At 42.8% G+C, this 24,896-nt stretch overlaps 1 protein-coding gene across 9 annotated transcripts in view; it reads left to right on the top strand.

Annotated features, from left to right (window-relative positions):
- pax7a (paired box 7a) overlaps positions 1-24,896 on the top strand; it is a 61,287-nt gene that overhangs the window by 21,661 nt on the left and 14,730 nt on the right. For 5 of the 9 annotated variants that reach the window (XM_036947909.2, XM_036947913.2, XM_036947911.2 and 2 more), the window contains 3 exons: positions 4,314-4,513; positions 17,537-17,702; positions 18,236-18,429. In XM_036947909.2, coding sequence (XP_036803804.1) covers positions 4,314-4,513; positions 17,537-17,702; positions 18,236-18,429 — 560 coding nt within the window. 9 annotated transcript variants of the gene reach the window in all.

Genomic DNA, 24,896 nt, shown 5'->3' on the forward strand with positions numbered 1-24,896 from the left:
TCATGGGACAGGGTTAGGGATACACACCATAGTGTTGTTGAGCTAATACTGACTCAGAGTTAATCTGAGAGACAAGGAATGATGCTTCCCTTCATGTCATCATGGAGGCTTCTTTATAACTTGTTATCCTTAAATACCTCACAGGTTTTATATGCATTGTCCAAGTATCCATTTCTGATCTATATTTTCTATATTTGACCTAAATATTCACTAACACATTGATGTGATTATATTGGTTAACATTTGACCATATTAGACATCTTGGCATTGTTTTGTTTTTTGCTATCATGTGGAAGCGTTGCTAGTAGCCTCCTGTGTTGTAGTGGTGTGGTGATCAGTTGCTAGTAGCCTCCCGTGTTGTAGTGTTGTGGTGATCAGTTGCTAGTAGCCTCCCGTGTTGTAGTGTTGTGGTGATCAGTTGCTAGTAGCCTCCTGTGTTGTAGTGTTGTGGTGATCAGTTGCTAGTAGCCTCCCGTGTTGTAGTGTTGTGGTGATCAGTTGCTAGTAGCCTCCTGTGTTGTAGTGGTGTGGTGATCAGTTGCTAGTAGCCTCCCGTGTTGTAGTGTTGTGGTGATCAGTTGCTAGTAGCCTCCTGTGTTGTAGTGTTGTGGTGATCAGATGGAGTTGATGGATGTTGGACTGTAGTGTAGATGCTTTTTTTGTGTGATCATTTTCTGGACTGTGATTGTATGTTGTCTCTGCTATTTTAGGGCTTGACATTATTGTAGCACAATGTTCTTGTGGATCACTGGACCCCAGCAGTCTTTATTGACTCTACAGCCTTGGACACCAGTCCATCTATGCCATATTACCTGAGCTTCTCTCCTAGGGAGAACAGAGAGAGTAGGGGCTCCTCAGATGGAGGATGGGAGGAAGAGAAGAAGACAGTCCATGGGGTTGGCGGGCTGGCTGGGGAGGGGGTTTGGGGGGGTCGGGGTGATGAGTATTCCATCTGCCTGCAGTCTGAGCTCTGAGCAGACCATGGGGTCAGCAGTGAGGAGCATCAGGAGAGAGGGAGGACCATCTTTAAACCTCACACTAAACTCACCGCTAAACTATTAACCAACTGCTAAGCTTCTCAGAGACAAGACCCCTGTTGTTGGTTGTGTTCTGACTTGAGTTGACTTTCTGTCTGACTGGATATTATTAGAAATAGCAGTGCTTTGTGAAAAAGCAATGATTTTGATTCTCAGAAGTAACAGAGTGCTTAAACAATCTCTTTGGGAAACATATGGTTCCATTCATTAGTAATGATATTCAATTCAAGTCTGTTAGTAAAACAATTTGCTCTTTTGGTATAATATGTTTACTTGTTTTCCTTTTTGTGTCCATAAAGGTTACTTGAATCGTAAACAAAACATTTCTAATTTAGAAGACATGGTCAATACCTGGTTAATTTCTGTTTAAACAAAGCTGTATTTTTAAATCAGTATTGAGTAGGCCCTCAGAGGGCCCTGATGGAGGATACATGGCTGTCTAATCATGCCCACTGGATGTTTGCTACATAATTAGTCTCTAATTGCTATTATAACTGATGAGGCGAGGCACGAGTGCTTTATCAATATCCCCAGAACCTTCCAATGGAATTACAGCCGAGCATTATACCCAGGTCTAATCAGGATTTACCGTATTGTTTCAAAGCAGCGAGAAGTGTTAGAGAGCTGACCTCGATGCCCACAGGGATTGAGTTTATTCCAAGGTAGTAAGCTAATCATCCACCGTTTTGTCCTTTATCAACATTGACAGATTTGTAAACCAAGAAGAAGACATGTGTTATTCAAATTCAAAAGCTTTGTTGTCTTGGAAACAGATAGTAAGTGTTTATTCTTCCATAATTTAGGCTGAGAGGCACCGCATCCATAAATATCCAACAACCATTTAAATAAAAAGATTTGGATTCTGTATAATCCATCCACTGTCATAATATATGTGTATGTAGATACTGTTGTCTGCTGAAGGGTTTCGTAGGGTGGCCAAAAGTGCAGTTACAGTAAGATGCCTTAACCAGACAGCCATGCAACTCTGAGAGGAACCATATGTTTGACAGAAATTCTGTTTCTGTCACAACCCATTTTGGTACATGTGGGGGCCCCAGTGTTGTTGATGAATCTTGGCATCCTGTTCGGCAGAATGCTCTGGATAGAGATGAGGTTTGCTTCTCACATCCCTGTTTCCCAAACTCATTACTGAAAGGGCTGTTGACCTTCACCCAGAGCGTGCTGCCTGCTGCTTGTAGTTCGTGCACACAAACAGACGTACGTGTTGGCTGTGTGTGCCATGACACATATGTCACTGTAACCAGGGCTCAGTGACAGGTGGCAGTACATACTCATTAGTCTTGTTTGCCATGCAATTTGTTTGTAAATCCTTTGCAAAATGCTTACATCGGAATATAGGGGGATGATTTTGTTTTGGAATTTTGGACATAGCGGCTAGACGATATGCCACACTTGCACTTCTTAAACCCTCTCACATAGATAAACAAATGATGAGAAACATGAGCAAAAGAAAATAACTCAAGCAGAATTCTATGTCGTCGTTGAGCAGCCCTCCCCTCTGTCCCCCTGTTCCCCCCTCGCCCCCCTCGTCCCCCCATAGGACACAGAGGTGACTTTGGAAAGTGATCTATGGACCGCTGTGCCGGTCTCAAGTGTTGTCATGGCTAGTTAGCTGCAAATCGCTCTGCACATCCTCATGAAAACCAACAAAGGGATATGCCATATATGTACATATTCAACTTTGTATGTTCAAGGGTATTCTCTGCAATAGTGGTAGCCAGTGTTGGAGAATCAATCTTTCTTAAAAGGGGTAAGACAAAATAATTGATTTTAATGAATGCGGCCTCATGTCCTGCGGCCGCATGTAATCCGCAGAGAATCGTTGAGCGTGAGCTCAGGGCGACAAAAAGACGTTCTCAGAAGACTCATCGAGTGGCCTGTAATGATAGTCTCCATATAATCCCATAATTCCTTGTTTAATTAAACTCCAGAGCCGGCCTTGAGACCCAGACAGATTTGGTTGCTCTTTTATTCTCACAGTTGTTATTTTGAGGCTATTTGACTTCCGTTTGTCCATGTGGTATGTTGAAACATTCTAGAGGGCATTGATAAACTGAGTTTAGTTGTGCCCATAGCTATTGCAGGGGATTCACCTGGGCTAACTTTCAGAAGACCGTTATGGTTGTCATTATATGGGTAGAAAGGGTTTCTGTAAAGGACAATGAGCTCTCAACAAACGCTCTACTTCTATATCTCTCGTGTTTTGGTCTCTACCCTTCACTCCTTCTGGACTGTACATGTCTGATGAAATCCAACAAGGCCTGGAGCAACACTGGCTAGTCACACTGGCTTGTCAATGTCTCATTGAGCACATTTGTGAAAATATGAATTTTATAACAGGAAATGAAAAGGGCCATGTAGTTTGAATAGACATGCAGAGGAGGTGAAAATGATGCAATTTCCTAAATTCAGTTATAATGGTAATGCGCTGTGGTAATACATATTCACTGTCAGAAACATTCCTCTTGGCCTGGATTGGATGGCTTTGTGCAGTATCTATATTCCTCAAGCAAAAATGCAGCAGCTTAGTTGAATGCCTAAAAGTATTGTAAGATATATTGTAATTCATTTATTGACAGCAGCATCATGGAAACACAGAATATGGGATTGAATGGTTCTGGCGCGATATTGTTGTTATGTTCTGTATATTCTGGCTGTGCTGTTGTTTGAGCAGCAGTGTGCCCTGGGCCATTGTGAGAGAATAGTGTGGTGAGGAACCGCAAGGTGGCCTGGGTAGATTAACCCTTCCACCCAGCACCCCCTCCTCCCCCCTACCGCCTGCAGCCCTCTGCAGCCCTCTGGGGCCTCTCCCTCTCTCTCTCAGGCAGGATTGGGTATCAGGCCTCTTATATTCTGTATAAATATCCACAGATTAAGATAATATTTGCTCTGTTGTGCTCAGAGAGAGGGAAAGCTGTCATTTGAATCCTCTTTGTAGCCTCTCCCCCTAAATAATATGATTCTAGCAAACGACATAGCCTCTGGAGTGGTTCTGCCCCCAAACTACAGAACGTGACTTGTGTGGACCATTTCAGGCTTTCACCCATACTTTCTACTGCCTTTTCAATGACATCGGTTAATCAACTATGTGACTAATTTCTGTCTGAACAGAGGCGTGTGGGTAACAGACAACCGAAGAGATGAATAACCAATAAAATGGACTTCCTTTTCATTGTTGCTAATTTGCACTGTATTATTCAAGTGTAATCCTAATATTAACTGAGCTGGCCTCTCCCTCCCTCCCCATTGGCCCAGGTAATCGTACAGACGAGGGTTCAGACGTGGAGTCGGAGCCGGACCTTCCCCTGAAGAGGAAACAGCGTCGCAGCCGCACCACCTTCACAGCCGAGCAGCTTGAGGAGCTGGAGAAAGCCTTTGAGAGGACACACTACCCAGACATCTACACCAGGGAAGAGCTGGCCCAGAGGACCAAGCTCACTGAGGCCCGCGTACAGGTTAGTTAGACACACAAACAATCAACACATACACTGTCATGGCTGCTGAGAATTATCCAGGTGTTTATGACACTGATGTAAAACACTGTTTTCCTGTACTTTGACACATTAGTTATAATATCCTGGTATAGTTTTTACATCTAACCAAATCTGAGTTAATGGAGTTTACAGAGTTATTTTAGATACGTTTGGACTTAATGCTTTACAAGTAACGTTTTTCAGGATTTTTTTTCAGGAACAGTTTATCAGTAGGCTATGTTCCCTATTAGCTCATCAAAATGTTTTCCAATACATCCCTCTTCACTGAAATCGAAGCCATCCATTTGCCCATAACATAATTTTGGAGTAAAAAATGTTGTCAATGTATTTGCATAAATCCATTTGAATGCATCCATGGTCATGCCCAATTGGACCTTATTTTATATTCTTATTTTTCCATTTATCCTCTTCTTGGTCTCCTGCTGCCGTTTGTCACACATGGCGATGATATATTTATTCATCCCAGTGCACTTCTTTTTTCCCCATATTTCTACCCCCCCCCACCTCACCTTTGTGAGTTCACTGCTATCTGTGAGTTCTCATCTGTTCTAAGAAGGCCTTGACAGGGGATTCTCAATTTTTTTCACACCCAAGACTCTACTCCAGAACCTGCCTGACAGCTTGTGTACCATTTGGTTTTATGTAACACTGAAGGAAAATACAGTAGAGTTATAGCGGCAGCTGTTCTGGAGGGAGAAGTGAAAGAGAGAGGGAGAAGAGAAAGAGAGAGGGAGAAGAGAAAGAGAGAGGGAGAAGAGAAAGAGAGAGGGAGAAGAGAAGAGAGAGGGAGAAGAGAAAGAGAGAGGGAGAAGAGAAAGAAAGAGAAAGAAAGAGAGAGAGAGAGAAAAAGAGAGAGAGAGAGAGAGAGAGTGAAAAAGAGAGAGAGAGAGAGAGAGAGAGAGAGAGAGAGAGAGAGAGAGAGAGAGAGAGAGAGAGAGAGAGAAAGAGAGAGAGAGAGAGAGAGAGAGAGAGAGAGAGAGAGAGAGAAAGAGAGAGAGAGAGAAAGAGAGAGAGAAAGAGAGAGAGAGAGAGAGAGAGAGAGAGAGAGAGAGAGAAAGAGAGAGAGAAAGAGAGAGAGAGAGAGAGAGAGAGAGAGAGAGAGAGAGAGAAGAAATGCATTCCTTATGGATTTCTCATTTCGGCCTTTGGCCAGGATCTCTCTCCTATCACTTTCAAGCATGCCTCTGCTTGTAAACCCCTGTGCATATCACATAGGGTCTCTCATCCTCTCCAGGGACCCCATGCCCTGACAACAACATTAATCAATCAGACGTTAGTAAAAAAGGGCCGGGGCAACCCTCTCCTCTTACCACAGCCCCTCGCTCACTCCCCCTAAACCTCCCAAACTCTGAACCACCCCGCGCGCTAACTGTTCCTCACACCCTAGACATGCGGTTAGGGGTAACTGATTCCACACATGTCTTTGTCTGTCTAGCGAACCCTCCAAACAGAAAGGTGTATGCCAAAATGGTTGATGCAGCACTCAGGATGATGCTGAGAGATTTATTTCATGTGTATTTTCTTGCGATAGATTATGTTTTAGAATGTTTCAAATATACTTATGAGGCAAACTTGGAAAGGGAAGTGGGAAGGTCTTTCAGTTATTATTTGATGAATCTCTTTTTCTGAAGATTGTCCTCCATTACAGTGTAATGGCGGTCTCATGAAATACATCTGGAAAATACATGCATGTCTCATAGATTCTGAATAATGACAGATGGGTTAAAATGCTTTGTATTTACAATGCTGTCCATTTGGTTCAATTTGTTTAAATGTAGCATCAATATTAGACCTTGTAGAGTGGAGCTGAATTCTTTGTGAAGCTCATTATGATTGTAGAAGAAAAGATCCAGCAAACCTGTCTCTGATTGGTTGAGCAGGCAGAGTGTCATGTGGGCTAGAGAGCACAGTGTCCTCTGTCTTGTCCATGTTCCAGGCACTTCACAGCCCTATTTGTAGGTCAATTACATTTCAATTTCAGAGAGAATCTCTTCAAGCATTTGCCTCTAGAGTATTTATGGAAACTGATGATAATTTGAAGTCTAAACGCAAAGAGAAAATACATGGTTGAAAACTGAAAGGAAAATCCTGCAAGATAATAGAGCTTAATTATGTCATGTGAAAACCTGAGGTATTTGAGACAAGGATATAATTTGTTAATGCAGTTTTCCTCATAATCTAATTCTAAAACGCTTTTAAAGTCTCCTAAGGTCAACTCAAACTTAATTTTCTGAGAAGGTCACCCCAAGAAACTGACTCTGGAAGTAAATAATGGACATCAGTCTTCAATGTTGCTCAGTTGTTTGGCAAGTGAGTTGGGAGGAGGATTTAGGATGGACTATGGAGCCCATTGTATAATTGTTTCTTTTTAAAGAGTCGTGTGTTTTTTTCATTGGCTTTGCCAAAGCACTGCCCCATTGCATCTGCACACCAGGGACTTCCCCTGCTCCTCGTCAGCCTGCTGAAGTACTCAGACACGTCCTAATTGGCCACACTGAGCACTGCAGACATGATGATATAAGAAAAACGGTAAAGCCTCTTCTCTAAAACTGCTCCCAATTGAATCAATACATTGAAAAAGACATGGGGCCAAAGGCTGGATTTCGATGTGTGAACTTGACAGTTTTAGTGTCCATGCGTTTTGAAGATGTCAGCCAGCTGGGGTTTCACATAGGTGCCCAAATGGCCAATCTCTGGGCTGGACAGAAGGACCTTTGGCCCGAGAGCCGACCTGCTCCAGCACAGCTGCAATGACGCATCTTCCAGATGTCAGCGAGTAGGGAGGCTAAGAGGGCAGTAGGGGTGAGTCAGAAACCCAAAGCAGAGGGGCGGTGTTGTACGATCTTAAAGATCCATCTCTTCTTCAGTAGGATTTGTGGTTGTGGTTACGGCTTACCCTGTTGGTTGTTATTGTAATAATCTGTTAACCCATGTTTGTGGTTTACACTGCAGGGACACATAGTAAAATTGCTATTGGCTGTGAGGGTATATGGGCCCCTCCAAGATGAAAGTTATTATGTGGAATGGTGCTCAAGAGGCCTCCTGGTTTAACGAGAAGTGACAAGTGTTTGGTTTACTGGTGACTCCACAGCCCAAACTCACTGCCCTATAAACTCAGCTAACCCAAACCCCCTCCTCTCCTCGCCCCTGCCTGCCATCTTGAATCACACTATCTCATCCATCTTCATCAGGCCCACCACCCCCTAAAACACAGCTCCCAGCAGCCCCCCCTGGAACCGCTACTGTTTTATCACCCCAACTGACAAATTAGGGGATCTGATCCACATCTTACAGCCATTAGTTCCAGGCTACCTGTCCCTATAAAGCTAGCTAGCTGTCTCCTGATCTGAGCACCACACTCTCTGTGCTGCCCATTCTGCATCTGAAATAAAACACTCATTCCGAACTGGACCAGGCAGTGGAGTCCTTCCACAGACTATTAAGAAAAGAAAAGAGCGTCACTTGTGTCTATCCTTCAGAGGTATGGGCCAGGTGGATGGGGGGGGGGGGGGGGGGTCTGTTGAGCGAGGGAGGGAGGGCTGACGCTGTAAATGCTGTAAATCAGTGTAAATCCTCTCCTTCTCACACTTGAAATGAATTCTCTTCTATTTAGGCTGAGGTTCCCACCTCTGCTGAGGAGGCTCATCTGAGCGGCGCTTAGCAAATCTGACACATAGATCCCCTTTCATTCCCAATAAACATTCTAGATGTAGCTATTATAGTTAGAGGAATCTAATAAGGTATAAGCGTATCCTTTTATGCAGTGTAGAAATCAATTTGGCAAGACGTTTTCCTCTCTAACTGGAGAGTGTGCTAAGCGTCCGATGCCAACCGCAAAACAGAGAGAAGAGGATCCTGCTTTGTTTGTCTCTGTGGTGCCCTCTCTCTGATCTCTGAGGCCTCTGTGGAGACACTGAAAAAAGAAGAGATCCCAGCACTTCCTTATAGTCCCACAGGAAATATTATTGACACTTTATTATATATATATATATAAATGCTATATATACAAAAGTATGTGGACACCCTTTCAAATTTGTGGATTTGGCTATTTCAGCCACAGCCATTGCTGACAGGTGTATAAAATCGAGCACACAGTCATGCAATCTCCATAGACAAACATTGGCAGTAGATTGGCTATACTGAAGAGCTCAGTGACATTCAACGTGACAGTGTCATAGGATGCCACCTTTCCAACAAGTCAGTTTGTCAAATTTCTGCCCTGTTAGAGCTGTCCTGGTCAACTTCTATGAGCAACTTCGGCTCTTCTGTGAAGTGGTAGGCCACACAAGCTCACAGAATGGGACCGCCAAGTGCTGAAACGCGTAGCGCATAAAAATCGTCTGTGGTCGGTTGCAACACTCACTACCGAGTTCCAAACTGCCTCTGGTAACTTCAGCACAATAACTGTTCATTAGGGGCTTCATGAAATGGGTTTTCATGGCAGAACAGCCACACACAAACCTAAGATGTGCAATGCCAAGCGTCAGCTGGAGTGGTGTAAAACTCGTTGCCATTGGACTCTGGAGCTGTGGAAACATTCTCTGGAGTCCGATGGACAAATCTGGTTTAAGCAGATGCCAGGAGAATGCTACCTGCCCCAATGCATAGTGCAAATAAGGTCCATAGTTTGGTGGAGGAGTAATAATGGTCTGGGGCTGTTTTTCATGATTCGGACTAGGCCCCTTAGTTCCAGTTCCCATTTCAGCATGACAGTGCCCCCATGCACAAAGCGAGGTCAATACAGAAATGGTTTGTAGAGATCGGTGTGGAAGAACTTGACTGGCCTGCAGAGGGCCCTGACCTCAACCCCATCAAACACCTTTGCGATGAATTGGAATGCTGACAGGGAGCCAGACCTAATCGCCCAACATTAGTTCCCAATCTCACTAATCCTCTTGTTGCTTAATGGTAGCAAGTCCTCGCAGCAATGTTCCAACATCTAGTGGAAAGTCTTTCCAGAAGAGTGGAGGCTTTTATCGCAGCAAAGGAGGAACCAACTCCATATTAATGCCCATGATTTTAGAATGAGATGTTCAACAAGCAGGTGTCCACATACTTTTATATATAAATATATAACTCAGGCAGACAGGCATAGAGGCATTCAGTTACTGTTCAATTGAACATTAAAATGGGCCAAACTGGTGACCTAAGCGACTTTGAGCGTGGTATGATCGTCGGTGCCTGGAGCGCCCGTTCCAGTATCTCAGAAACGTCCGGCCTGCTGGGCTTTTCATGCACAACAATGTCTAGGGTTTACTGAGAATGGCGTGACAAGCAAAAAACATCCAGTCAGCTGCAGTTCTGTGGGCAAAAACAGCTCGTTGATGAGAGGTCGAAGGAGAATGGCAAGAATCGTGCAAGCTAACAGGCGAGCCACAAACAGACAAATCACAGTGCAGTATAACAGTAGTGTGCAGAACGGCATCTCAGAATGCACAACTCATTGGTTTTTGTCACAGATGGGCTATTGCAGCAGATGACCACACCGGGTTCCACTCCTGTCAGCTAAAACCAAGAAGAAGCACTGGACAATTGAGGAGTAGAAAAACAGTGCCTGGTCCGACGAATGACGGTTCCTGTTGCGTCATGCTGATGGCCGAGTCTGGATTTAGCGTAAGCAGCATGAGTCCATGGCCCCATCCTGCCTGCAGTTCAGGGAGACGGTGGTGGTGTAATGGTGTGGGGAATGTTTTCCTGGCACACGTTAGGTCCCTTGATACCAATTGACCAACGTTTGAACACCATGCCCTGAAGATTTCAGGCTGTTCTGGAGGCAAAGGAGGGACCGACCCAGTATTAGATGGCTGTACCTAATACTAACTGGCCACTGAGTGTATATTCCTTTAATTTAGTTTAGGATAAACATAATGATGCTATAGAGATGTGAAATAGAGATTAAATAGAGATTTACTAGGTTGTTGTCCCGCTAGGTGATTACCAATGGCAGGAGAGAACGGCATAGTAGGATTCACTAGTAACAATGGCAGAGCCCACCTAATCCAACAGTCATCCATGTTCCCACCAGTCTGGTTTTATGTCAGTTCCATAAAGGAATAAATAGGGGTTATGTAGATTGTGGAGGAGAAATTGTTGCAATACATCTGTGTGAATGTTCTAACAGTTTCTTATTATTAGAAATGAAATGACTTTCCTTCAGTCCCTCTGTATTCCTGATACTTATCGAGCTAATCCCACTCTCCTCTCAAATTCTCACTCCCAGCTACTCTAATTAGCATAGTGCCAGTCTGGCAGGCAGTGAGGCAGGCAGGCATAGAGAGAAACAGCAATAGCTAGTGAGGGTGGGTAGTACGTGGTATAAAACCGATGAGGATTTCTATGTTGTTTCGCCTCTTTGCACTACTGTGTTCGTTGTCTGTTTGTGGAGTGCGCCATTGAAAATACATGAGAAGGAGGTTCGTCCTTGTTTTTGTGGCACATTGTTCACTTTGTAGAAGGTGCACATGTGGCACCGTTGGCTTAAGAAACATATCATTCTGACAATAACTCCCTTTCAAAAACGCTCTTCACGATTGTCTGAAATTAAATGAAGACGATTAGATTCTATTTGAGACAAAGGACATTTTAGGAAGGGTTTGAATGCAATGTAATGTCATGCATTGCAGTGTTGTGTTAGTGTTATCGAGGATCAGTGATTACCGAATCAGATCCTCAGCTCTATAGATTCCATTGTGTTATGTTTATTATCGAGTGAGGCCAAGAGAAACGGTGGAATACAGACACAGGCAAATGCCACTCTCTCAGATAAGAGATTACACTAAAGGATATGTATATGCCACATCAAAGCTATATCAAAGCAACTGTTGTTAACACCTATCTCTCCCCACCTTCACTTCACTAGACCCGCGGACATGTTTTCAGGACCTTCAACTTGCCTGACATTCGTTCCAACCTTCATGTCCCCCAACCCCCTCTACAGTCCCTGCCACCCCCTCCATGTCTGTGCTCAGCTCAGCTCAGTAGCTCAACTGCTTTAAAGCGGGTCTCTTTTTGTCTCCCAGGCTCCAGTAAGCTCTAGTCCTAGGAGATGTGGTGGTTCCCCAGGTTTTCTACCCTCCCCCACCCTCCAACTTCCTCCAGTATCTTGCAGGGATTCACACATAGTCCATGTTAGCCCCAGTATAGAGGAAGCCAGGCAACCAGCAAACCTCTTACACTGACAAAACAAAACAGGACTGACATGGATGCTGTAGATGCAGACTTTGAGGTACATATGGAGGGAGACATGGAGGAGGGATGAAGCTCTCTCTCTCTGTAGTGTAGAGGAATTAAACCGGATTGGGGAGAGCAGAGGAGAATCTGTCATCCAAGGTGACTTTGTGATCGGGTTCCAGAGTACAGCTTCAAATCCTCCTCAGCTGCAGGCTGTGTGTGTGTGTGTGTGTGTGTGTGTGTGTGTGTGTCTGACGCACGCCTTCCTAACAGACCTAGATTGAAATACATGTATATTTTGGCATTTGTTTTTTAAATACTTAAGGACAGATCTACATTCACTGGGGGGGAGGGTGGTCCAAAATAGGGGAGGGTTGTCAAACTTAATATTTTGTTTTGTGGAATTTCATGTGGTTTTTATTGGGCACAGGGGAGGGCATTTTTCCCCTGGTTTACATTCACTCATCTGCTCATATTTTCCCTATAAACAATGGCCTGACTTACTTTTGATATTACCTTAATAAAGGTCATTTCTGAAGGTTTGTTATGGTGTGGCTATTATTAAGTTTTAACTACTGCAAGGCTATGATATGAAGGCAGTCCGCCCCAGCGCTCCAACTGACTCCGACAGTTCTACTTGAGGTGAGGAAGAATGTTTCAGGCCTGCCAGAGTTACTCCCATAATCTAACAATATAATGCTTATCTTTATACAAAATATTTAGATAGAAAATTGCCTAGAAGGCCAGCATCCTGGAGTCGCCTCTTCACTGTTGACATTGAGACTGGTGTTTTGCGGGTACCATTTAATGAAGCTGCCAGTTGAGGACTTGTGAGGTGTCTGTTTCTCAAACTAGACACTATAATGTACTTGTCCTCTTGCTCAGTTGTGCACCGGGGCCGTCCACTCCTCTTTCTATTCTGGTTAGGGCCAGTTTGCGCTGTTCTATGAAGGCAGTAGTAAACAGCGTTGTACGAGATCTTCAGTTTCTTGGCAATTTCTCACATGGAATAGCCTTCATTTCTCAGAACAAATATAGACTGACGAGTTTCAGAAGAAAGGTCTTTGTTTCTGGCCATTTTGAGCCTGTAATCGAATCCACAAATGCTTATGCTCCAGATACTCAACTAGTCTAAAGAAGGTCAGTTTTATTGCTTATTTAATCAGGACAACAGTTTTCAGCTGTGCTAACATAATTGCAAAAGGGTTTTATAATGATCAATTAGCCATTTAAAATGATACATTTGGATTAGATAACACAACGTGCCATTGGAACACAGGAATGATGGTTGCTGATAATGGGCCGCTGTACGCCTGTGTAGATATTCCATTAAAATCTGCTGTTTCCAGCTACAATAGTCATTTACAACATTAACAATGTCTACACTGTATTTCTGATCAATTTGATGTCATTTTAATGGACAAAAAATGTGCTTTTCTTTCAAAAACAAGGACATTTCTGAGCCCAAACTTTTGAACGGTAGTGTATATAAAAATATTCATATAATACAGTGGACACCTAAGCCTATAGGTCTATGCTTGCAATTCCCTGATACATTTAGTTCCCGACTCTCCTACAGCTGAACTGTGAGGTGGACAATTATTGTAGCATAAAAAACAAAAAACAAAATTTGCTATAGTTTTGCATATGCTACACACCGACACACAAGGAATAGTGTTTTTGTAATTTGTTATAGCTGTTTTTAAGGACATGTAAATGTGTCTCATTTGGCCAACATCCCTCGTTTTTGATGGCGCTGGCTGCCCCAGGTTGGATCTGAGTGCATATGGATGTTCCTTAAATTTCTCAAATGTACGGGACATTAAAATCTTCCCTGTCATGTTGTCTAGCGCCAAATCCTCCTAAAGGAAATCCTGAAATGGCATATTGTTTATATGATATTCACATGAAACCTAGCTATAGACACACTACAGACTCTGGCAAGTGCGCTAGTCCAGCGTCACTTTGATTATGCCTGCACATCATGGTTCACCAGCAGCCCCAAACATCTAAAGTATACGCTACCAGCTAAACAAGCTTGTAAGAATTGTACTTAAAGTCTCCCCTCATACTCATCTGGAGGTTGAGCATGTTTTCGTATCTGTAATGTGTCTGTATCTATATAATTGTATTTATGTAAAAATAGGGGCCACAATGGAAATAAGTCCCCGACTTTACTGTACAATCCCGGTCACTTAAAAAAATCTTTGAGTATATATGTATTTTTTAAACGGACAAATAAAGTCAATCAATCCAAACTGTGCAGCAGCCAATAGATGAATGGAAAGAGACGTCTGTTACAAAACACCAACAAGTTTAATGACATTCAGAGATTGTCAAGCCAAGCCTTTGGTACTGGAGAAGCCTACAAGGTAGGGAGGGATGTATTTTCTGTTTGTGGAGATTGACATAGTCTATTTATTGTGGTGTTGAAAACACAAACCATGATATTGAAGGGCCTGAAGTCGGTATGCTTTGTTTATTGGGTGTGTGGTGCTTTGGCACAGAAACCTGTTGGAGGGGAATTCTTTGCGTGTATTTGAAATAATGATCATTATAACATCAAAATGTTGAGAATCTGATTCCCCCCTAGCTCATCATTGTCTGCAGCCGGCTCTGATCCTAATGTATTGAAACAGGCAGGGAGAGTGAGCTTGTCTGTTGTGGTCGGCAAACACTCAACCTTCTGGCCGTAGCCATGTGTGGCATCGACTGTGCCACAAAAGCAAGTCCATATCCACGATTAGAAACACAGGGTCGCTACAGTTATTGTTATTTATGGTCATAAACATTATTTTGAGTTCATTCTATGGGGGGAGGGTGTATATTTTTCAGTACAAGGGGAGGGTCATGTGAATTTGTATTTCCTTTTTTTATGACACCTACCTCTATTGGAAGTATTTTCAAATACTTTTCTTTAAAGAGTCTACTATTTGAGTATTTTCAAATACCTGGGTTAAATGCATGGGAGTATATTTGAGTCAGTGTATGAGTATTTTCAAATACCTGGGTTAAATGCATGGGAGTATATTTGAGTCAGTGTATGAGTATTTTCAAATACATTCCAATATTTAACGACTTGTCTGTTCAAATGAAAAATATTTAAATGCTTACTTCCAAATGTCTTTGAAAGTAATTAGAAATACCCTAAGTAGAATTTGGACCCAGGTCTTGTGTGTGTGTTTATCTCAGAGTCTTCTGCTTTACACCCATGGCTGCTGAAGTAAAACATTCCATCTCCTCTGAAGCAGCACTGACGCATGACCCCCTCTCGCCCAACAATACGGTATTGACCTGGGCACATTGGGCCCAATGTTTGCCAGCTTTAACTCGATAGGGCTGCAGCCTTTGGCATTTTAGTTGACTTGAGTAGATCGGCGTCGTGGCGGGCTCGTTCAAAGCCTCAGAGTAAATTCACTTAGACAGATGCTCTTCACAGGCTCCCCTCTCATTAAGGTAGAAGGGTGGCTATGGAGACCACAGGGCAGGGGAGGGAGATGTTGAGACATCTCCATACACCACTCTTAACTACATCCTATTATGTATTTATATACTGACATGAGGATGAGAGGGACATTCTATCAGGAAATTGTGTGAATTATGTATCTGAGGACTTCATAAGACAAGATTTTGGTAATGTGTTTTGGTGAGAGAGCAAAATGGAAAAAGAGAGAACAAAACAGAGTATTAGAAAGAGAAAAGTGAAGTGAAGGAACAAGACAAGAGGAAGTGGCAAAGGCATTTCTGTGTGTTTTGTGTATGGCATGATGGAACACCTCCTGCCTGTGGCTAGGCTGACAGAAAAATAAGGACGTTTAAAGAGGGGTGGGGTGAGTTTCAGAGGTTGGAGGTGAGGGTGGCACTGCAGGGCCAGGTGATTTGGCGTCTCTGGAAGAAAGGGGTGTATCCCCATGCCCATCCCGGGAAGCAGGAAGCTGTTTGTCTAGCCCCAGTGGGAAATCAGCAGCTCCAGCTCAGAACCAGTACCACGCTCCACTACATCCCAATAGCAGTCATATCAGTGGGGGCACCAGGGGAGCCCTGAGCTCTCGCAGTGCTTTATTTGGTCTGGAAGAGTTTGTTTGTTGAATGGGAAGTGTGAGGAAATGATCTGCTTCCAGAAGAGGCTCCCTGTTGGTTGGGGTTAGAAGTTGAGAGGCTTGATTCATGCGAGTGCTTGTACAGTGGGGTATTTTGACATCTCAGTCACTTTTTTATCACATGAGACGCTCTTGATGAAATTGAAACTAGATGCAGACATGATTAAGGCCTAAGAGATACAGTGCGTTGTATAACACACAATTCAAACCGAGATCTCTCTTTTTGTGATTGAGAGATCTCTGTGTATGTGAGTTTATGTGTAGCATATGTTTGTGTTCAGGAGAAGGAGAGGCCCCAATAGCAGTGAGTGTGTCCCTGTGTTACTCCCTTGAAAGTTAGGCTCTTTAAGAGCTGTTTAAAAGGGACGCCCCCTCTTTGTGCCCAGTGTTCTGCCTGGCGTATGGAAGCCCTTTTGTCCAATCCTTTCATCTGGCTTCACAATAGGCCAGGCCGTTTGAAACACAACAGCAGATGAACTGCGCTGACAGTGTATTAAACTCTGATGAATTGCCAGTGCGAGGCATAGATCAGTGTCCTTCAACCTTTAGCACATACTGGGCCCAGGCCCTGTCTTGGTTAAATGGAACAGGTTGCTGGCTGTATGGCTGCTCTTTTCAAAAGGCCTGATTATATTCATGTTTTGTTGAAGCAGAAGCCTTTTTAAAATGTGTAAATCACTGCAGTTTAAAAGGAGCCTCTTTAGTCTCTCCCATTCAGGGAGTTGACATTGTGAATTTGTGGTTGAAAGTTGATAATGGTGTTGGACATTTTGTGTGCATTTCGGTACAATTCTACATTTGATTTAGATATCTTAAGAAGACTAAGATCTACAGGATGAGCTATTTACATGCTAGACTGTACAAAGGAATATTCATTTATGTTTTGTGTCGATTACAAATAAACTGCTAAATCCATCCACCTTTTATAATATAATTGAAATAATTCACTTGGTATTTATTTGCAATTGCATGTATCTGATTAAAAGAAAGAGAGATAAGAGACAGAGATAAACAGAGAGAGAGAGAGAGAGAGAGAGAGAGAGTAAGAGTGTGTGTGTACTGTTGTAGTGGCATTCTTTATGGCCTCCCTCCAAATGTCTAATAGTTTCACAAACATACTTGAGATGTCTGATGCTGCTGCTTGTGGCCCCTACCTCTGACCCCTTAATGACTTCTTCCATCTGAAGAGGGCTTAGGGCAGCTTGTTGACACAGATCACAGCTTCAGCCACTTAAGAAGAAAAACAGGGACAGACCACTGAGCCTCCATGCTGGCTCTGGCTCCGGCTCCCACAGGGACTAGCTAGCTTCTCCACCACAACCACCACCACTTCTCACACAGGCAGATGAATCACAGCTGGCAGGACCACACAGTAAATTCATTTGGAGCATTCCGAGAATCGTATATTCTAGTATGCACAACCTAGGGGTTGCTGAGAGAAAGTGCTTAACTCTTACAGACGGTTTATCATAGAGGAGCAAACCTGAGGGGAAGTACCTCTCTTTCTCTTTCTCTCTTTCTCTTTCTCTTTCTCTTTCTCTTTCTCTTTCTCTCTCTCTCTCTCTCTCTCTCTCTCTCTCTCTCTCTCTCTCTCTCTCTCTCTCTCTCTCTCTCTCTCTCTCTCTCTCTCTCTCTCTCTCTCTCTCTCTCTCTGGCTCTCTTGTTCTGTAGTTTGTCCTCTCCATATCGTCCTCATCTGTGTTTTTCCCTCCAGGTGTGGTTCAGCAACAGAAGGGCCAGATGGCGCAAGCAGGCAGGAGCCAATCAGCTGGCTGCCTTCAACCACCTGTTACCTGGAGGCTTCCCGCCCACGGGGATGCCCAGTCTACCTACCTACCAGCTACCTGAGTCCTCGTACCCCGGCACTACACTGTCACAGGGTAAGACACGTACACACACATTCGCACACCCTCACACACAAGCCTCCACATCTGCTTAATCCTGAGGCTGTTTCAGGTTCAAATGTTTGTTTATATGGTTGTGTTTTCATCTTATCTAGGTAGCACTTGAGCCATCATATAGCAGTTATATGCTCCGTATAGGATCCATACAGGCAGTCGTTAAGTCTTTGTTACATGATGACAGGGAAACAGCAGGTTTTGTCGGAGTTTGCTACCAATTACAAGAGCAGAATACTTCTAACTGACATAAAGCACATGAAAAAGAGACACATGGTGTCTGAGGCACAAACCACTAAAACATGACAATTTCAAAAGGTATTTTTTGAGTCATTTTCAAATACAACATTTGTATCTCTTTTAGTGGTTAGTTTTGGGGCATAAGTCTCTAAAGGCTGGGGTGTGTAAATCATTTTTTCAGGGTTGTGAACAAGGCTGAACTTTATGTGTGCAGTGTATTTGGTTGTGGTTCTCTTGTCTCACATCCTCACTCAGTGTTGTTGTTATTGCTTCAGATGGCAGCAGTACGTTGCATCGGCCCCAGCCCCTGCCTCCGTCCTCAATGCACCAGGGAGGACTCTCTGATGGCAGCTCCGCCTACGGCCTCTCGTCCAATCGCCACAGCTTCTCCAGCTACTCAGACAGCTTCATGAGCCAATCAGCGGCCAGCAATCACATGAACCCGGTCAGCAATGGCCTCTCCCCACAGGTCAGTTCAAGGCCAAGGGCACGTCTCCCTATTTCTTCCGTCTCACCTCTTTTGATGAATGAATGATCGAATTACATTTTCTTTGTCTATAAAATTGCCTGTTGGCAACCCATCTCTTACGGGATTAATTGACACATGAACAAACATTGCAATGATTCACAGTGATAATTCACGTTGATAATTCTTCCGGTGTTCTGCGCAGTGTGAATATAATGGGTGAAAAAAATCCCTACATTTTAGTAGATAAGGTTATCCAAGCAGTAACAATAATTGATGTGTACCATAAGCCATGGCCGTGGGAAGATGTTTTAGGTTGGGGGTGCTGAGGAGTATTTATCTCCGCTAATACAGGACTAATAAAGGACCAGTTCACAAATTTTGTGGTATATTGTTATTTTCATAATTTTTTTCACTTATGATTGTATTTCTTTATTTTTATCAGGGGGTATTGCAGCACCCTCAGCACCCTCACTTCCTGAGGCCTTGCCGTAAGCTACAAAAAGTAACATTTTTACAAAAAAAATCTGATATAGACATGGTATTACCATCTGACCATTGAAATGATTCAATGACCCAAGGTTTAAATTATGTATATAATTGCAATTTGCTGAACCAGAAGCAACTAATAAGTAATACTGTATGTCGATCCATGGTCTTTTCTTCTAGCTTCTAAAGATCTGGGTTTTCATTGGCTCATGTAAATTGCTATAATGTTAAAACAATTGGATTAACATCAACAAATTAAAAGTAATCTTGATAGAGGCACATCTGCTCCAAAACAGCAGTTTCCACTTTCCTGGGACACCAAAATCTTACTCAGAACATGAGAAACACATGTGAATAAAAATAATTAGCTAAAGCTTAGAAATGTAGGCGCTAAATCTTCTACAAGTAATTGTTTGGAGTTGGTAGATCTTAGTACTATGTTATTCCATTCATCTTGTATCACTGTTCTTCAGCTCCCAGCCTGTACTGTGTCTATCTGTAGCTACAGAGCTACTGTAGGCTTGTAGAGGAGGGGCTGTAAATATGTGGGTGGCTGTGTAGGGCTACTCTGCTGCCCTCCATGGCCTCCTAACCCTCCCAGTCATGCTGCTTCCCCTTCCCTCCTCTCCTCTCCTCTCTGCTCGGCCCTCCACACACAGTGAAAATACTGTGGAGCATTAGGCAGAGTAATTAGATGCGCTGCTGTCCTAATTGGGGTTTGAATCAATAGGAGGCATTAGATTCCCCTCTAACCGAGCAATCCTCTTCTGTCATATAAAATGCAATTGCTTTGCCTGTGTGTGTGTGTGTGTGTGTGTGTGTGTGTGTGTGTGTGTGTGTGTGTGTGTGTGTGTGTGTGTGTGTGTGTGTGTGTGTGTGTGTGTGTGTGTGTGTGCGTGCGTGCGTGCGTCTGTGTCTGTGTGTTTGGTTTTACTATCCTTGTGGGGACCAGAAGTCCTCACAAAGATAGTTAAACAAGGAACATTTGTGGGGACATTTCGCCATTCCCCACAAGGAAAAAGGCAATTTCAGGCTTAGGGGTTAGGTTTAGGTCTAAGGTTAGAATTAGGGTTAGGGGTTAGGTTTAGGGTTAGGGTTAGGAGTTAGGTTAGCGGTTAGCGGTTAAGGTTAGGGTTACGGTTTAGGGTTAGGTTTAGGGTTAGCTTTAGGGTTAGTGGTTAGTAAAAATGATTTTTAATGGGAATCCTTTGTTTTGTCCCTAAAAGGATAGTAAAACAAACGTGTGTTTGGTGTGTTTCTGAAAAGCTGGGGATTCCATGTTATCCTCTTTGGGCACCTCCACTAATAAGCATTTAAAACACTACTCTATGGAAGGGGTTGAGCCTTATGTAGCACAGAATGGGAAACATTTGTAGTGATGCAAATCGTGTCTGAGAAGTGAGTTATACACAATTACCCATCAATACTGGCCAGTCTTGCCCACCCTCGCCAACAAGATGTGGTTAACAAGCAGAAAATAAGATTGAAATGGTGTGTAAAGAGTTGAAAATGAATTTCAATGCTGCATTTGTCCACAATTACCCCCTCGTTCAGACGTGTTTTATTAGGATTTTTTTCTTCTTCAAATATTTCTCAAAGCAGATTGGAAACATTCTTGGTATTACCCCTCTTTCTTCAGAGAATAAATAATTAAGGATTTTGGTGACAAAACAGAGATTTTCTCTCCTGCTGGAGCGTCGGAGGATAACATGGAGGCTCACAGCGTGTTTGATTGTTAATCATGGCACAGGGGCTTTAAGTGCTAATGCTCTCACTGCAGACCTGCAGAAAACACCAGGAACATGGAATGCTTTTTCCATTAATGGCTCTCCAGTACTTAATACGGGCTGACGATACAGCAGCTCTCTCCCTTTCTTCCTAGGCATTCCACTATGTGTTTGGATAATACATGTTTCCTGTTTAGCACTGGGGATTAGGACCTTGGATAATCGAAGAAACAGGATTTTCAATATTCAATTAGTCTATAAAGTGGGTCTGAATTTTTCAAAATATTGAACCAGAAGAAAATATATTTTTTTGTAATTAATTTTAAGCTAAATGTGAGTTATTGTATTGTATTAGTTGTTATATTTGTGGTGAAGTAAATAGTATTTAGCAGTGATGTTTATAACAGGAAAACATGTGGCTTTTCTATCACTCTTTCACTGTGGGGAGATGGATGTTCTCTGACAGAGGAATCAGAGATCACACTCCCTCAATGTCCTGCTGATGTAGTAAGTGCTCACACACATACACACACACACACACACACACACACACACACACACACACACACACACACACACACACACACACACACACACACACACACACACACACACACACACACACACACACACACACACACACACAAACACAAACAAATCTACCACCACACACACTTACAAACACACAACTCAGCCTGTCTAACTCTATCTATCTGTAGTTTAATAGATGTCGTGTCCAGTTCATTCAGGCAACTCATCTGGAATGTTAGAGATTTGTTGTTGACATAGATTTAGTTTGACATAGATTGAGACTGTGATTTTTTATTAGGTTGTTTATATACTGTATGTTTTCACTATCCTGTCTTCCTCTCCTCTATGTAATGGAAAAACTATACAAATAGACTCTCCATCATGATGGAAATGAGAATTTTATATTGTGGTTTTTCAGACAGCATCTGTCCGGAGGTGATATGCCTGTGTGTTGGTATGTGTGAGCTATTTTCTCTAGTGTCTGGTATTGATGGGCTACCCTTTACTGGTAAAGATTGACAAAAATTCTGTGATTCCCAGTAAATGGGCTGCGGTGGCCAACTGCCAAGTTTATAATGGAATCCTGCTGCGTTCAGCATTGCCGACAGGTCCTCGCACCCATCCCAATCCCATAACCTTTCCCGACAGCGCACATTTTCCCATTACGGCCGCTGGAAAAGCCATCCGCACCGGCACTGGGGTTGTTGTCGTGTGGGATATAAATTTGGTTGGTTTGCGAGAGAGAGGCGCAAGCTATGTCTGGGGTGGGGAGGTGGGTTAAGCTGTGCTTGGCTGGGCTAGAGGTATAAGCACAGAGATGTTGTATTGGTCCTGTTTCATCTAGTGTCACAGCAGGTGTTGGATAGAGGAAAGGCCAGGAGTATGAGGTGGAGGCAGGGAGCAGAAATATCAGCAGTGGCTGAAAACATTATTATTGCTTTTTTGATGGAGAAATATTTCTGTGTGTCAATCAACTGGCACTCTTTTGGTTTGAAGACCTGATAGGATTTCTTTCACAACAGATATTTCCCAAACTAATCTGAAACATTGTATTTTAGAAGTCTAAATGACCCTAAATACCCACAATAGCTAGGTTTCCATCCAATTGGTGAATATTCTTAAATCATTTATATCTAAAAATCTGCATTTTCCCACCCTGAGATGTTTCCCTCAAATGAAATAGTTGCAGATGAGAAACTGTTCGTGATGACGAAGTAACACATATAATAACATTGCTTTTAAATTCCCATGGATCTAATAAAAAATGCAAGTTAAATGGGTTTCCATCGCATTATTCCACTCACAAAAAATGTTGCGTTATATAGCAAGTGTGTCTACTCTTGTATTGGCACGTGCTCTCTAGCCAACAGCTCTATCTGCACACTGTTGGCTAGAGAGCACCTGATCAGATTATTATTATGGAAAAAAGGGCCAGATTATTTTGATTTGTCATCTACATTACTTGCATAAAACAGTTGGATGGAAACTTGCATAGTGACATATAAACAACTAGTTGTTTCAAGATAAATATACAAATCTGTGCTTTTGTCTCCGTAACCAAGTTTTCCATGCTGTGACGAAAGCTTCTGTTGCGATTCCTTTCACAGTGCCTTAAATAACAGTAATTGGGCAAATAGTTAAGGCATGTGATTGAAGAACTCATTACCAACAATTTAGCTCGACACATGTCCTTCTCTCTGCTCTCCATTCCTTAAAAACAAAATTACTTAGAGCACAATAAATACAATTGTACATTTGTCCTAATAAAATGTAGCCTTGCGTTTGTTTTAATTGTTCCAAGTTCGAACAGTTGATCTGTTACACATTTTAAGCACAGGTAGTTGCATTGTATTTACAGAGCCTGCTGTACCTGGTTATGGCATGGTGAAACAGCAGCACTGTAAAAGGAAACATATCCAAAGCTGAGGTGGTCTACATCCTCCCCAGAAACAATGTCAGGTCATATACAACTCTATGGCCACTATCTTCAAATAAGCCTTTGAAGCCCTGGTTATTCTTGGGAGATGTGTTCTTTGGCAGCCGTTTTGGCTAAATTCCTTTTTATTGCATGACAGGGACACCTGCTGGGAGAGGGGAGAAAACAACTGCTGCTCATGAGGCTCCAGCAGTACCAAGAGCTAGAGTTGGAGTTTGTGTTCAAACCCTACAAGGGAAGAAGCCCGCTGTAATGAAATACAAACATTGCAACGTTTTTAGACAAATCCCAGGGATATTGAAGTGGAGGATAACACACAGAGGGACACGATGCATTGTCTCAGAGTGAAATAACAGAAATCCATGTAGGAAAAAACGGCTACAAGTCAGTCTATCAACCACACTCAGGTGTACTGAGCTGTTGATCATAGCACATCTTAAAACCACATTTCTGTACCTCCAACAATTATTACTGTGAATAAATGATGAATAGACATTTTGGACCTTTTTGATTAAACCTGGAATGGATCAAACAGGTCCACACACAAGAGAACTGATAGGGAAAAATACAACTATTAAACATGACATCAAATTCAAGGCTTCTATGTGTTAGGAAGGAGTCTGAGCAATAGCTTGAAAAAAATAACCTACAGTAGCAGTCAAAAGTTTGGACACACCTACTCATTCCATGGTTTTTCTTTATTTTCACTATTTTCTACATTGTAGAATAATAGTGAAGACATCAAAACTATGAAATAACACATATGGAATCATGTAGTAACCAAAAAAGTGTTAAACAAGTTAAACAAATCTAAATATTTTTTATATTTTAGATTATTCAAAGTAGCCACCTTTAGCCTTGATGACAGCTTTGCACACTCTTGACATTCTCTCAACCAGCTTCACATGGAATGCTTATCCAACAGTCTTCAAGGAGTTCCCACATATGCTGAGCACTTGTTGGCTGCTTTCCCTTCATTCTGCGGTCCAACTCACCCCAAACCATCTCAATTGGGTTGAGGTCGGGTGATTGTGGGGCCAGGTCATCTGATGCAGCACTCCATCGCTCTCCTTTTTGGTCAAATAGCCCTTACACTGCCTGGAGGTGTGTTGGGTCAATGTCCTGTTGAAAAACAAATGATAGTCCCACTAAGCGCAAACCAGATGGGATGGCATATCGTTGCCGAATGCTGTTAAGTCTGCCTTGAATTCTAAATAAATCACTGACACTGTCACCAGCAAAGCACCCCCACACTATCACACCTCCTCCGCCCTGCTTCACGGTGGGAACCACACATGCGGAGATCAATTGTTCACCTACTCTGCGTCTCACAAAGACACAGCGGTAGGAACCAAATATCCCAAATTTGGACTCAGTTGATGTTGAGATGTGTCTGTTACTTGAACTCTGTGAAGCATTTATTTGGGATGCAATGTCTGAGGCTGGTAATTCTAATGAACTTATCCTCTGCAGCAGAAGTAACTCTGGGCCTTCCTTTCCTGTCGTGGTCCTCATGAGAGCCAGTTTCATCATAGCGCTTGATGATTTTTGCTACTGCACTTGAAGAAACTTCCAAAGTTCTTTACATTTTCCGGAATGACTTACCTTCATGTCTTAAAGTAATGATGGACTGTCATTTCTCTTTGCTTATTTGAGCTGTTCTTGCCATAATATGGACTTGGTCTTTTACCAAATAGGGCTATCTTCTGTATACCACCCCTACCTTGTCACAACACAACTGATTGGCTCAAACACATTAAGAAGGAAATAAGTTCCACAAATTAACT

The sequence above is a fragment of the Oncorhynchus mykiss genome, chromosome 17, assembly GCF_057628025.1.
Source record: "Oncorhynchus mykiss isolate SJ-2025 chromosome 17, ASM5762802v1, whole genome shotgun sequence".
NCBI lineage: Eukaryota > Metazoa > Chordata > Actinopteri > Salmoniformes > Salmonidae > Oncorhynchus > Oncorhynchus mykiss.